This window comes from Dermacentor andersoni, chromosome 5, assembly GCF_023375885.2.
Source record: "Dermacentor andersoni chromosome 5, qqDerAnde1_hic_scaffold, whole genome shotgun sequence".
Lineage (NCBI taxonomy): Eukaryota > Metazoa > Arthropoda > Arachnida > Ixodida > Ixodidae > Dermacentor > Dermacentor andersoni.
The window spans coordinates 43156621-43170185 of NC_092818.1; the positions used below are offsets into that span (position 1 = coordinate 43156621).

The 13565-nt window shown below is 53.7% G+C and overlaps 1 protein-coding gene across 1 annotated transcript; it reads right to left on the minus strand.

Moving 5' to 3' along the window:
- Positions 1–12218: 12218 nt before the first annotated feature.
- On the minus strand, positions 12219–12812 carry LOC140218538 (uncharacterized). The gene has a single exon (XM_072288309.1). The coding sequence runs from the start codon at positions 12810–12812 to the stop codon at positions 12219–12221; it is 594 nt and encodes a 197-aa protein (XP_072144410.1).
- Between the last annotated feature and the right edge of the window lie 753 nt (positions 12813–13565).

Consider the following 13565-nt stretch of genomic DNA (forward strand, 5'->3'; position numbering starts at 1 on the left):
CTTAAAGGAAAAATCACCGGATCCCACCCTTTCTTGGAATCAATGTATGCGAAGCTTTGTATGATCTTTGCTTGATTGACGATAATTAGCGGTGATGTTAGCAGTGAAGGTGTAATTTCTGCAGCATTCAGTCTAATACTAGACTGGTGAATTGATGTTACACGTCACCTTGCGTGCACCACTGCTGTTTGTCTGCGTAGTCCACTGAACACACAGGCAGACGTGTTTCCTTGAGTATTGTTGTGCGTCATTGTTCATATTGTCTAAGAGGGTTGAGCACTATTATTGCCTCAGATGGCACATCGCATCGTGGCGGAGTTGTTAAGATTGAATTAAATTAAGGGGCTGTACGTACTTCAATTAATATACCTGTATGTATACATTGTACGCATACATTCGCGGTCTGCAACACGTCTCGTTGCGCAGCGAAGACGCTCCTGTTTCGTGCGACGCATCTTTCGAGCTATAAGTGTCCTCGACACTGAGTGCACGCTTTGGAGCCATTTTGCTGGCACGTGTTCACGCGCTACTTCTGCATACGTGGCCATCACGCTGTAGGGATGCCAGCTCGAAGCGCCCACTTTATCACGGCCCAGCAGGCGATCTCCACAACCCAGCACCTGCATTTTTGTCGCATACGAAAGTGAGCACAGCACTTGCCATATGCACAAACTAAGGTTGCAGACCCATGGCAGAGCCGGCCGGGATGCGAGGAGGCAAGCTCCATCTGGTGGTGAAACCCAGCGGCACGCGCGCAGCGACCATAACAGCAGCAGCAGCACCCGGAAAGGCGGGAGAAGCAGAAATGAAAGCTTCGCTTTAAAACCGTCAGTGTGTGGTGGTCGGAAGTTCCCGTGAAAAGCCGGCTATAGAAGTAGGGGCGCAAGTTGCCCGCTGCTCAAACGAGAGCAAGACACTCCCGTTCATGAAGGAGTAGTCCTGCTCTGCTGGAGAAAGGAGACGGCTGGCATACGCGGTAACACGGGCCTGTCTATTCTGATGCTGGACCTAAAGAGCGCCGATTCCGTGGCCGCTGGCATGGGTGCGGAGTTCTGTTGGAACGGAGACGTCGAAATAAGCCATGACAGGTGGTGTAGTGAGCGTCCTGATGAGAATAGAGAAGGTGGCAGGTTGTGCAGCACCTCAAAAAACAAAAACGAGACGCCTTTCTTCAGTAGGTTCGTGAGAGGGCATGCGATTTCGGCGGAACTGTTGACAAAACGCCGAAAGTAGAAAGAGAGGCCCAGAAAGCTACGAATGTCTTTTGTGCAAACTTCCTATGTGCGGGGAACTTCTGCACAGCTCAAACTTTGTCAGGGTAGGTGTGAGCTGGAGTCAAGTCGACGTAATGACCGAGCATTGCAAGTTGCTGACCTCTGAAGTGGCACTTGGGTGATTTAAGTTGCAGGTAGGTTTTGCGAAACACAGAAAATATCGAGAAAAGTTGCTCAAGATGCATTTAAATATATTTAAAAATGCAATAATGCCATCATGAGGTAGCTAGGCGCACTTGTCCAGCTGCCTCTACAAAGAGCAACTTGTACCTACGGTTTACTTCATCAGTGTGGTGACGAAAATAAAGTTTATTATTACTGAGATAACACAGGCAAGTGGACCATTTAAAACCATGTGAAGGAATGTCGATCATGCGTTCCAGCCTAGCCGGGGTATTGCATCAGCCGGAATGCATGACTTTAAGCTGATAAAGACCGTCAGGGGTTACAAAAGCGGTCTTTTCACTGTCCATGACATCGACGGCGATTTTCGAGTAACCCTAACTGAAGGTCAATCAAAAAATGTTTGGCGCAGTTAAGGCAATCCAGGGCGTTGTCTCCATGTGGGCGAAGGTACACATTTTTTTTGGAGACCTTGTTAAGTTGGCTGTAGTCCACACGAAATCCCCAGCTATCTTGTTTCTTTTTAACAAGCGCCAGAGAAGAAGCCCAAGAGCTGCAGGGTGGCTCTTTATATCTTTGGCGAGCATCTTTGCGACATTCTTTTGAATGGTGTGTCGCTTAACTGCAGATAACCGATATAGCCGTCGGGGGATCGGATGGGCATCACAAGTGTTCAGGCAGTGATTGACAGCGCAAGCATGACCCAGAAGATGGTCACAAAGGTCAAGCACGTCCCGACGAGAGTAAATGAGGTGAAGCAGATCGTCAGCTTTATGAGGCGAAAGGTCCGGAGTGATAATTTCTTTCAGGAAGTAGGATACAGATCTGATAAAGACGACTAGACATCGACGGTGTGGGAGAGAGCAGCGTCAGTAAGAGACAAAACCGAAATAGCGTAGTCTTCGGAGAGCGTCAGCGTAGCGAGGGAAATGCCCTTTGCGCACAGCCCGAAATTCACCACGCGAATGTGAATATGATTGTCGCGTGGAGTTTATACCAGCCTATTGTCACGTAGTGGTGACGGCAGTCGCAGGGACGATGAGGACGGACAAAAGTTCGTCGAAAGAAGACTGTTTATTGGGCTGAATTGCGCCCACAATGCCCTGAATTACCCGGCGGCGGCGAGGCGACCAGCGTGCTCGGCTGTCGTCGAACAGAATGCCCGCCGCTGTCGTCTGCGCTCAATTTAAAGCGCGTCTTGGCGCGTCTCAACTGGGCGCGCCTAGCGTCGCATGGCGGCAGCGCGTCTTGCGTTGCGTCGCGTGGCGGCAGACTTGAAGAGTAAGCAAGGACTGCACAGATTCGCGGCATTACTCTCCTTTCAAAGAGGCATCGACACGATGCATGAAAACAAACAAATAAACCTAACCGTGCGAAAATAAACACAGAGTGTAAAAATGCAGCGTCCTTTAGACCGTATAATAGGGCTTCAGGCGGACGACATGAACAACTTCTGGTCGTACGCGGCGTCGCTGGGATGCAGTCATGGCGTCAGGGATGACTTCATAATCCAGTTCACCTAGCCGACGAAGAACCTTGTATGGGCCGAAATAGCGGCGCAAAAGCTTTTCACTCAATCCACGGCGCCGAATGGGCGTCCAAACCCAGACTTGGTCTCCTGGCTTGTATTCCGCGTTGCGTCTTCGTAGGTTGTAGCGTCTGGTGTCGGTTCGCTGCTGGTCTTTGATTCGTAATCGGGCAAGCCTTCGAGCTTCTTCTGCGCGTTGAAGGTAGGCGGTGACATCGACGTTCTCTTCTTCTGTAACATTGGGCAGCATGGCGTCTAGCGTGGTCGTGGCCTCCCTTCCGTGGACGAGCCTAAAAGGCGTCATTTGGGTGGTCTCCTGCACTGCGGTGTTGTAGACGAAGACGACGAATGGCAGGATGACGTCCCAGGTCTTGTGTTCGGCATCGACATACATGGCGAGCATATCGGCGATGGTTTTGTTCAGGCGCTCGGTCAGTCCGTTGGTCTGCGGATGGTATGCAGTTGTCCTCTGGTGGGTGGTTTGGCTGTAACGCAGAATGGCTTGCGTTAGTTCCGCTGTGAATGCTGTTCCTCTGTCCGTGATGAGTACATCGGGGGCGCCGTGTCGCAGAAGAATGCATTCCACGAAAAATTTGGCGACTTCTGCTGCTGTTCCGTTCGGTAGGGCTTTTGCCTCGGCGTAGCGAGTCAGGTAGTCGGTCGCTACGATGATCCATTTATTTACAGACGTTGACTTTGGGAAAGGGCCAAGCAAGTCCATGCCGATCTGCTGAAAGGGTCTTGCGGGGGGTTCAATGGGGTTCAGGAATCCTGCTCGTGGGGTGGGAGGTGTCTTTCGTCGCTGAGAATCTCGGCAGGTTTTCACATAATGTGCGACATCGGCAGAAAGGCGGGGCCAGTAATACTTTTCTTTAATGCCGCGGAGAGTGCGAGTAAGCCCGAGATGTGCCGCTGTCGGCTCGTCGTGGGAAGCCTTTAGAACTTCTTCGCGGAGACAAGCAGGTACAACAAGGAGGTAGGCTGTTTTGTTCGCTGCGAAGTTCTTCTTCATGAGGACATCATTCTGTACACCGAAGGAAGAAAGTCCTCGCTTGAATGAGGCAGGGCGCGAAGATACGTTGCCTTCCAAGTACTCTATGAGGCAATTTAGGTCAGGGTCCGAGCGTTGCTGCTGGGCAAAAGAGCTGGAGCTGATGGGTCCCAGGAAGGCGTCCTCGTCGTCCTCCGGTGGCGGCGCATCTACAGGGGCTCGTGAGAGGCAATCGGCGTCAGATCGTTTGAGTCCGGACTTGTAAACCACGATGACGTCAAACTCCTGGAGGCGAAGACTCCATCGAGCGAGGCGGCCAGAGGGGTCCTTCAAATTGGCAAGCCAGCACAGCGCGTGGTGATCGCTGACCACCTTGAACGGTCGTCCGTACGGGTAGGGACGGAATTTCGACGTAGCCCAGATGATGGCAAAGCACTCCCTCTCAGTCGTCGAATAGTTAGCCTCGGCCTTGGAAAGGGAGCGGCTAGCGTATGCGATGACGTTCTGCAGCCCGTCGCTTTTTTGAACGAGGACGGCACGGCGCCTAGGCCCACACTGCTTGCGTCGGTATGCACCTCAGTATCAGCGTTTTCATCAAAATGCGCGAGGATTGGTGAAGACTGTAAACAGCGCTGGAGTTCTTTGAAGGCTTCTGCTTGCGGCGCTTCCCATTTAAATGGCACGTTTGCCTTCGTTAGTTGGGTCAGGGGCTCGGCGATGCGCGAAAAGTTTTTCACAAATCGTCGGTAATGTGCGCACAGTCCGAGGAATCTGCGCACAGCTTTCTTATCGGCCGGCGGTGGGAACAGTTCAATAGCGGCTGTTTTCTGCGGGTCTGGGCGTACTCCCTCCCTGCTAACGATGTGGCCTGGGAACAGCAGCTCTGCATAAGCAAAGTGGCACTTCTCGGCTTTCAAGGTTAGGCGAGACGACTTGATGGCATCTAGCACTGTCCGAAGTCTTTTGAGGTGTTCTTGAAAGTTCGAGGCGAAGACAACGACGTCATCTAAATATACCAGACAAATTTGCCACTTTAGGCCTGCCAGCACTGTATCCATCACCCGCTGAAACGTCGCTGGTGCGGAACAGAGACCAAATTGCATCACCTTGAACTCAAAGAGCCCATCAGGAGTGATGAATGCCGTCTTCTCGCGATCTCTTTCGTAGACCTCAATCTGCCAGTAGCCGCTCTTCAGGTCCATCGACGAGAAATACTTGGCGTTGCAGAGCCGGTCCAGTCTGTCGTCGATGCGGGGGAGGGGGTAGACTTCCTTCTTCGTTATGTTGTTTAAGCGGCGGTAATCAACGCAGAATCGATGCGCGCCGTCTTTCTTTCTCACTAGAACAACCGGTGCAGCTCATGGGCTGTTTGATGGCTGGATGACGTCGTCGCGAAGCATTTTTTCCACTTGGTTCCGGATGGCTTGTCGTTCTCGCGGCGACACACGGTAGGGGCTTTGACGGAGAGGTCGGGCGTGCTGGTCGGTTATGATGCGATGCTTGGCAATTGGCGTTTGTCGGACCTTCGGTGATGACGAAAAACACTGGCTGTAACTTCGAAGCAGATTCCGGATCTGGTCTTGTCTGTTCCGGGGCAGGGCTGGGTTGATGTCGAAAGTGGGCGAGTTCTCATGGTCAGACGAATCTTCTGCGGATGGGTCGGAGAGGGCAAAGGAATCCCGTACGTCGGATATTTCGTCGAAGAAAGCAATCGCCGTTCCTTTGTTAATGTGCCGGTATTCTTCGCTGAAGTTAGTCAGCAGTACTTCGGTCTGGCCTTTGCGGAAATGGGCGATGCCTCTTGCGATACCGATTCCTCGGTCTAGAAGCAACTGCGTGTTCCCCTCGATGATGCCTTCAGAGTTAATGGCTTTCATGGCACCTACGGTCACGAAAACGCTTGAACGGGGTGGGACGCTCTCTTCTTTCAGGATGCTCAGGGCAAAGTAATTTCCCAGAGTTCTCATCGAAGGGATGGCCTCGTTCGTCGAAAGCCTGATCAGCTTGGATCGCAGGTCGATGATCGCCTGATGCTCACTAAGGAAATCCAAGCCCAAGATCACTTCGCGGGAGCATTGCGGTAGCACAACAAAGGTCGCAGGATAGGTGTGTCCTTTGACAGTCACTCGCGCTGTGCATCGTCCTGATGGCGTAATGAGGTGGCCACCTGCTGTGCGAATTTGTGGGCCATCCCAAGCGGTCGTGACTTTCCTCAGCTGCGCAGCGAATGTTCCATTCATCACTGAGTAATCGGCTCCTGTGTCAACTAGAGCTGCGACTTTCCGACCGTCGATAGCCACTTCTAAGTCTGATGTCTTGGCTCTTGCATTGCACGTCGCCCTCGGCGTCGGGTTACGGCTTCGTGGCGTATTCGAGTCGCGGGTGGGGCGTATCGTCGAAGCGTTTCTGGGTGGCGGCGTCGTTTCGAAGGCAGTTCGCGTCGTGGTCGGGGTTGTCATTTTCTGCGGCGTCGGTGCAGCGAGTGGGGCTTCTTCATGTTGCGTAGCGGGTGTAGCGTCTTCATGGAGCGTTGTCGGTGGAGGATCTTCGGCGTTTCGTTCGTGAGCAACCTCACCTCCAGAGGTTGCCGTCTTAAGTTTCCCCTACGGGGGCTCGGAGACCTTCCCCGTACCGTGGCTGCGTAGCTGCGGCGTGGCGACGCAAAGCGCGACGTTGACGGCGATGGTGAGCGCGAAAGGCGGTTCGGCGTGTACTCCTCTAGACGCAGGTACTCGTCGATTTCCTGCGGACGCTGGCCGAAGCGTGGTCGTGGGACGTCAACGGCAAATCCTCGAAGACCGATGCGTCGGTACGGGCAGTGACGAAGAATATGGCCGGCCTCACCGCAATGGAAGCACAACGGCCGGTTGTCGGAAGTCCTCCAGGCATCGCATTTCCTGGGGCTTGAGCGTTGCTCGTAGGCTGGGCGAGCGGGGGCAGGAAGCCGGTGTCCGGGAACAGGTTGTTCATGTCGGACAGGATGTAGTGGTTGTCATTGGGGCTGAGGAGTGCGTACTACAGCGGCGTATGTCATGGCCTGGGGTTCTGTGGCCGTCGGGGTGCCAAGTGACTGTTGCACTTCTTCCCGTACCACATCCATGAGAGTTGCTGCTTGCGGCTGTGCGGAAGATGGCAGTAATCGGCGTAGCTCCTCGCGAACAATTTCGCGGATCACTTCCCGCAAGTTTTCGCTGGTGGTGCTCGTCGTGTCCGGACGGATCGCACAAATAGAGGAAGGGCGGTTGTACTGCCGAGCCCGGACGTCGAGGGTCTTCTCAATCGTGCTGGCTTCTTGCATGAATTCCTCGACTGTTTTTGGCGGCTGGCGGACGAGGCTGCCAAAGAGTTGTTCTTTCACGCCGCGCATTAAAAACTGAACTTTCTTTTCCTCGGTCATCTCGGGGTCGGCGCGGCGAAATAGGCGCTTCATTTCTTCAACGTAACCACGGACGGGCTCATTTGGCAGCTGGATCCTGGACTCAAGGAGTCGTTCGGCTCTTTCTTTCCTCATGACACTGCTGAATACCTTCAATAGTTCCCTCTTGAATAGCTCCCATGTCGTTAGGGACGACTCGTGGTTTTCGTACCACGTGCGTGCGGAACCCTCCAATGAGAAAAATACCTGTCCCATTTTTGCCGCATCATCCCACTTGTTGAACGATGCGACGCGCTCAAATTGGTCCAACCATTCTTCGGGGCCTTCGCCTAGGGATCCATTGAAGGTTGGCGGCCCCCGCGGCTGCTGCAGTATGATCGGTGTCGACATCTTCGGCGAGGTTGCGGTACTCGTAGCGGCGTCTTTTCGCTTTCTGGTGCGGTCCGGCAAGGTGCCGAACTCAGGATCCTCTCCCTGGAGACGTCGGCTGGCTCGCTGAACTGCTGGCTCGTCTTCGGGTGTGAAGCCCTGAGGGCTGGCTTCACGACTTGAAGGACGCGTCCGGAACATGGAAGGCTACCCCGCACCTCCACCAGATGTCACGCAGTGGTGGCGGCAGTCGCAGGGACGATGAGGACGGACAAAAGTTCGTCGAAAGAAGACTGTTTATTGGACTGACTTGCGCCCACAATGCCCTGAATTACCCGGCGGCGGCGAGGCGACCAGCGTGCTCGGCGGTCGTCGAACAGAATGCCCGCCGCTGTCGTCTGCGCTCAATTTAAAGCGCGTCTTGGCGCATCTCAACTGGGCGCGTCTTGCGTCGCATGGCGGCAGCGCGTCTTGCGTTGCGTCGCGTGGCGGCAGACTTGAAGAGTAAGCAAGGGCTGCACAGATTCGCGGCACTATGGAAAACCAGCACTTTGCGTGAACAGAACAGCAGTAATGAGAGCAAGCCCACAGACACCGTCAAGTACTGGTGGAGACGGTGTAACAGCAACACAGGTCATGGTTCGCGGCGGCAAACTGATGTGCTCATCAGAACAGAGCCGAGTCTTAACTGGTCCGGTTCGATCGCTTACACTTGGCAGGTCAAGTTGTACAGTACCAGCGGAACAATCGATGAGGGTGAAGGAGGTGAGTAAAAGTCAAGACTCAGGGTGACGTCATTGGAACAGTGGGCGAGGACCGTGACCAGAAGAGAAGTTTAGCGACTGGCCACAGTGACACGTGCAGTACAGAGGCCAGCTACAGGAGGCGCACCGCAGTGGGACACACATACAACACGTGACGGGGCAGGGGTAATAACTTTCTTCAACTGATGACGGAGGTGAGAGCTCATAACATAAGTACGGGTGCCGGTGTCGGTCAAAGCTGTAACAGGTAGGCCATCCTTTTCAACGTCGACGAGGTTCTGTTTGATAGGGGGACAACAGAGGAACTTAAGGGCAGGTCGCTAAAGCAGCGTCACCTCCAGGAGGCTACCGCCGTCAGTTCCCCGAAGGAAAACGCCGGGAGAAGGACGGGCACGGGAATGGTGGGGTGAAGGTGAACGAGAAAATCGGCGTCGTTCGGCCGTAGTGTTCTCGGCAGGCGTTGCTGGTTCAACTTGGGTTGGTGCCTTGTGCTGAATTCAGGGTGGGTAGCGACAGCCAAAGAAACTTATTCGAGATGGCGAGGGCAAATGACTTTATCGAAGCTAATGCGAAGACCAGCTCCGGCAGCCTTGGGTTTAGAACTGTCCTTTTTATTTTCATATCGCGCTGCACACGCTGAGCGGCCGGGAGCTAACTTCCTCTTTCTTGACGGGCGCTGCACGCGGTGCGAGTTGTGGCCTGTGGCTCGGGCCGGAGGCAAGGGGCGCTACAAGCTCCTTCCTCCCCGTAGAGCGGAAGCCAGAGGAGCCGGTCATTGAGAGTGCTGAGCTGCAACCGAATAGAGTGTTGAATAGATGGATGCCAGGTTCAGTGGAGGTACCGCGGGCGCAAAATCTGCAAACTAGGCAGGTTTGAGTCGCTCAGCGGTCACGACGTCTTCGCGACCGGTAGTCTCCCGCGTGAACGTCTTCGGTGTACGATGAAGTATACGGAATGGTCCATTGTAGGCCGGTGTCAGGAGTCGACACACGTGATCACGCCGAACGAAGACATGGTTGCAGGAATCCATATCCTGGCTGACAAATACAGACTGGTGGTGGCGGTCACCAGGGTGTACAGGAGCAAGGTTACGAAACGTGGTTCGCCGCTCCCGGATGTAGTCGGAAGCATCATGGGTGCGAGGTGGCGACGACGGCGTGAACAGTTCTCTAGGAAGGCGCAGGGGAACACCGTAGACTGGTTCAGGCGAATAGCAACCTAGGTTGGTCGGCAGCGCTGGTCGACTGCCCAGAGGGACGAAGGGCAGTTGCACGAGCCAACGTTCCCTTAGCTAATAAGTGGTTAAGGCAGCCTTCAGTTGTCGATCAAGTTGCTCCACCATGCCATTCACTCAAGGATGGTAGGAAGTCGTATGGATGTGTCGAGCTCCCAAGATGTTGGCAAGCGCGGTGAATATGGCTGATTGAAACTGGCGGCCTCGATTGGTGGTGAAGACAGAAGGGCATTCGAAACGCGACACCCAGCCACTCATGAAAGCCATAGGTAGGTCTCTGCCGTAGTGTCTGTACTGGGAAGCGCCTCTTGCCAACAGGTGAAGTGATCCACACAAGTTAGCAGGTAACAGGCCCCATGTGATGACGGGAGAGGGCCAACAATGTCAAGGTGGGTGTGGGAAAACCTCGCGCCTGGAGGCTGAAATGGGGAATTAGACGCTGTGGTATGGTAGTGAACAATTATGTACCTTACGTCTACTCTTGCGTACCTGCCATGTGGATGAAAAACTCAAACTGAAACTCAAAGATCAACACGCTGGCATGAAGGCATGTTCGTGTCGAGCGACGGACGTCTGCATTGATGGTAGGGCAAAGGGAGTGAGTGGTGACTAGCTTCTGGGTGACACGAATGCCAAGGTGGCTCATGTTGTGCAGTTGACAAAAAATTGCGCGACGAAAAGCCGAAGGCACGAAGGGTCGAGGAACAACAGTGGATGTCTCGCACGTTATCAATGAGGAAGAAAAGAGAAGCGGGCAATCAGTGAAAGACAGGACGTGGATGAGGAACGAAGGCGATGTAGTTCAGGGTCGTTGCGCTGGGCGGCTGCTAGCTCCTCCATGTCTACTGATAGTTGTGCAGCCATGGCATCGGCGCAGGAGAGTGCATCAGTGGCAGCATTTTCCGGCCCATAAACGTGACAGATATCCACTGTGAACTAGGAGATAAAACAAAGTTGGCGGATCTTCCGTGCAGTGTTGTTGCTGTGATTCCGATGGAATGCAAACGTCATGGTTTCATGGTCTGACGACGTGAAAATTTCGGTTGCGAAAATGCTTGATGGCGAGGTACACCGCCAGTTCTGTACCGAATGTGCTGTATTAGCTTCAGACGGCTTCAGATTTTTTTGCGAAAATAAACCAAGAGGTTACCAACCAGAGACGTGTTGCTCGAGAACTGCGCCGACTGCCATGCTCGATGCATCGGTGATGAGAGGAATTGGGGCATCAGGAACGGCATGTATGAGCATGGTGGCGTCTGCCAGGGCCTTCTTGGCAGTGGCGAAGGCAGATGCGGCTTTCTCAGTTCGCACAAGTGGCGCAGCCGGATCTTTTTTGATAGCCAGTAGGTCGCTAAGAGGCTTCAGCAAATTGGCAAACTTCGAAAGAAAGCGGCAATGAAAGTTAAGTAAACCCAGGAGGTATCTGAGTCTTTTTAATGAAGTCGGGGGCGGAAAGTCTTGAATAGCCTTCACTTTGCTGGCGAGGGGCCGGATACCCGGTTGGGTGACAAGATGGAATCAGAACTCGATGGTGCACAGCGACGCCGAATAGGCACTTGTTGGGATTATTGATGACACCGTAACCATCAGGTTGGTGGAATCGGGCGCGCAGGTGAGCTTCATGCTCGGGGCCGGATGAGCTTGTGACGAGATCATCAAGGTAGGCGAACATGAAGTCGAGACCGTGCGTGACCTCCTTGATAGTGCGCTGAATAGTCTATGCAGCTTTGCGCAATCCAAAAGTCACAGTGGAATACTCGAAGAGGCCGAAAGGGTTGGTAATGGCCATCTTCGAAACGTCAGTTGGTTCCACAAAAACTTGATGATATGCTTTCACAAAGTCAATTTTAGAAAGGATCGTGCACCCAGCCAAATTCTATGTGAAGTCTTGTATGTGAGGAAGTCGATAGCGGCCTGGTAAAGTGTGAGGAATTCAGAGCGCGGTAATCTCCACATGGTCTCTAGTTGCCAGGATCTTTCTTCGGCACCATCTTGAATGGCGAGGGCCAGTAGCTTGAGGAAGGTCGCACCATACCGAGTTAAAGCATGTACTCAAACTCGCGGCGAGCGATGGCAAGGCGGTCTCCAGACAGTTGGCGCGGCGGAGTAAAGAAGAGAGGTATAGAGGTCATGATGTGGTGTGTGACCGAGTGCTTTACTGGTGACTCCCTGGTATGTGGCTTTATAATATTTGGAAAATCGGCGAATATACGTCGCGCGGCAAAGCAGGTGCGAGAACTCGAATGCCCGTCCGCGAGGCACCATTGTGATTGATGATGAGAGGCACGTGCTGAGATTGATGAGGCATGCATGTCTACCGCGAGGTTAAGGAAACTGAGGAAGTCAGCGCCGAGAACAGCTTCCGAGACATCAGCGAGGATGAAGATTCAGCTAAACGTACGGCGCAATCAAGAGACCGTTGGCCGTTTGTGTGGATGGCGGAGTAGTTTATAGCTTGGAGTGGGCAGGTCTGTTCGTTACGACGGCGATCTGCACAAGAGCCCGGTATGACGCTAACCTGGGCTCCTGTCGACAAGGAAGCAAATGCCACTGATCTTGTCAGAAATGTAGAATAGGCGGCATGTCCTTCAGCGAGTGCCAGTTTGACCGGTCAGCCAGTTGAGCGAGGTTTTCTAATGACACATCACCTTCAACCACGAGAACTGGTACCATGTTCGGCGGGAGGCGCTGGTAGAACAACTCACGCAGCAGCCTGTCCTCCTGAAACACAGCGACTCCACCAAGAAGCTGGCCAATGCGTCGAAGGAGCTGTAAAGGGTAACTGTTACCGAGCTCCGCAGCTGTAAGGATCTGCTGGAGTCTGGTGCGCTCGGACTGTGACTTGCGGGAAATTGTAGACGCCGTCAACGTGTCAAAGGGATGGCTCGGGTTCGGCGAGGAGATAACATCCGCTAAGTCGTAGGAAACGTCCGGAGGTAAGGAGGACACCAGATGCAAGAACTTACTCTGTTGACTGGCGGTATGCCGTAGACGGAAGTGTGCATCGACCTGCAGGAGCCAGGTGCTGGGGCGGTAGGGCCAAAATGGTGGCAGGTTGATGTGTTGGAACGTGGCCACCGCAGTACCTCCAGATCGGGCGTGATCCTGGGTGTCGTCACCGGCAGGAAGAGCGAAAGAGCCGGCACGATCCATGCCGGAGGGTTGGAGCCTCGTGTACTTTACCGGGTCACCAAATCTGTCGGACCTAATACGAGGTAGACCGAGCTCCGGCAGCGTTGGCTTTGGAACTGTTATTTCTATTTTATATTGTGCTCCACACGCTGCACGGCCGAGAGCTAACTTCCTCCTCCATGACAGGCGCTGCACGCTGAACGAGCTGTGGCCTGCAGCCCGGGCCCGAGGCGAGGGACGCTACAACTTCGGCAATAGCGAGACATTTGTCCGACGCGTCGATCTCGGAAGCAAATTGGCTCGTCCTCAGGTACTCCCCACCCATTTGCTTCGCCATAATTCGGAGTAGGACGATGGCGTTGGAGAGGGTTCAAGGTGGGCGAAAGGAAATGTCAGGAGGGTTCTCAAAAAACATGGTTTGAGGCCCACATTTGCCAGTTTTTGACGAACAACGGATTGTATGAGTCATATGGTCGGTTAGGAATCACTGGGCTCCCTTCGCGTTAAATGTAGGGGCGATACGGCTTTGAGGTCGCGCCGAGCAATTCGGGTAATAGTCTCAGATATTGAAGGCTGAGTCCGCATACGAATGTCCTTAAAAGTTGACGTCGCTGCGGTGTTCGGAACAGGGGCGAAGTTATGGGCGATGGGTTGGCTTTTAGCACCATCGAAGCGTCGGTATTCAGTATGATCGCGTTTACTGTCGAAGAGTCTTTAAACACCATCAGTTTAAACGCATGAGCTACGATCCCTTTAATTACGTGCGCGGCCTTA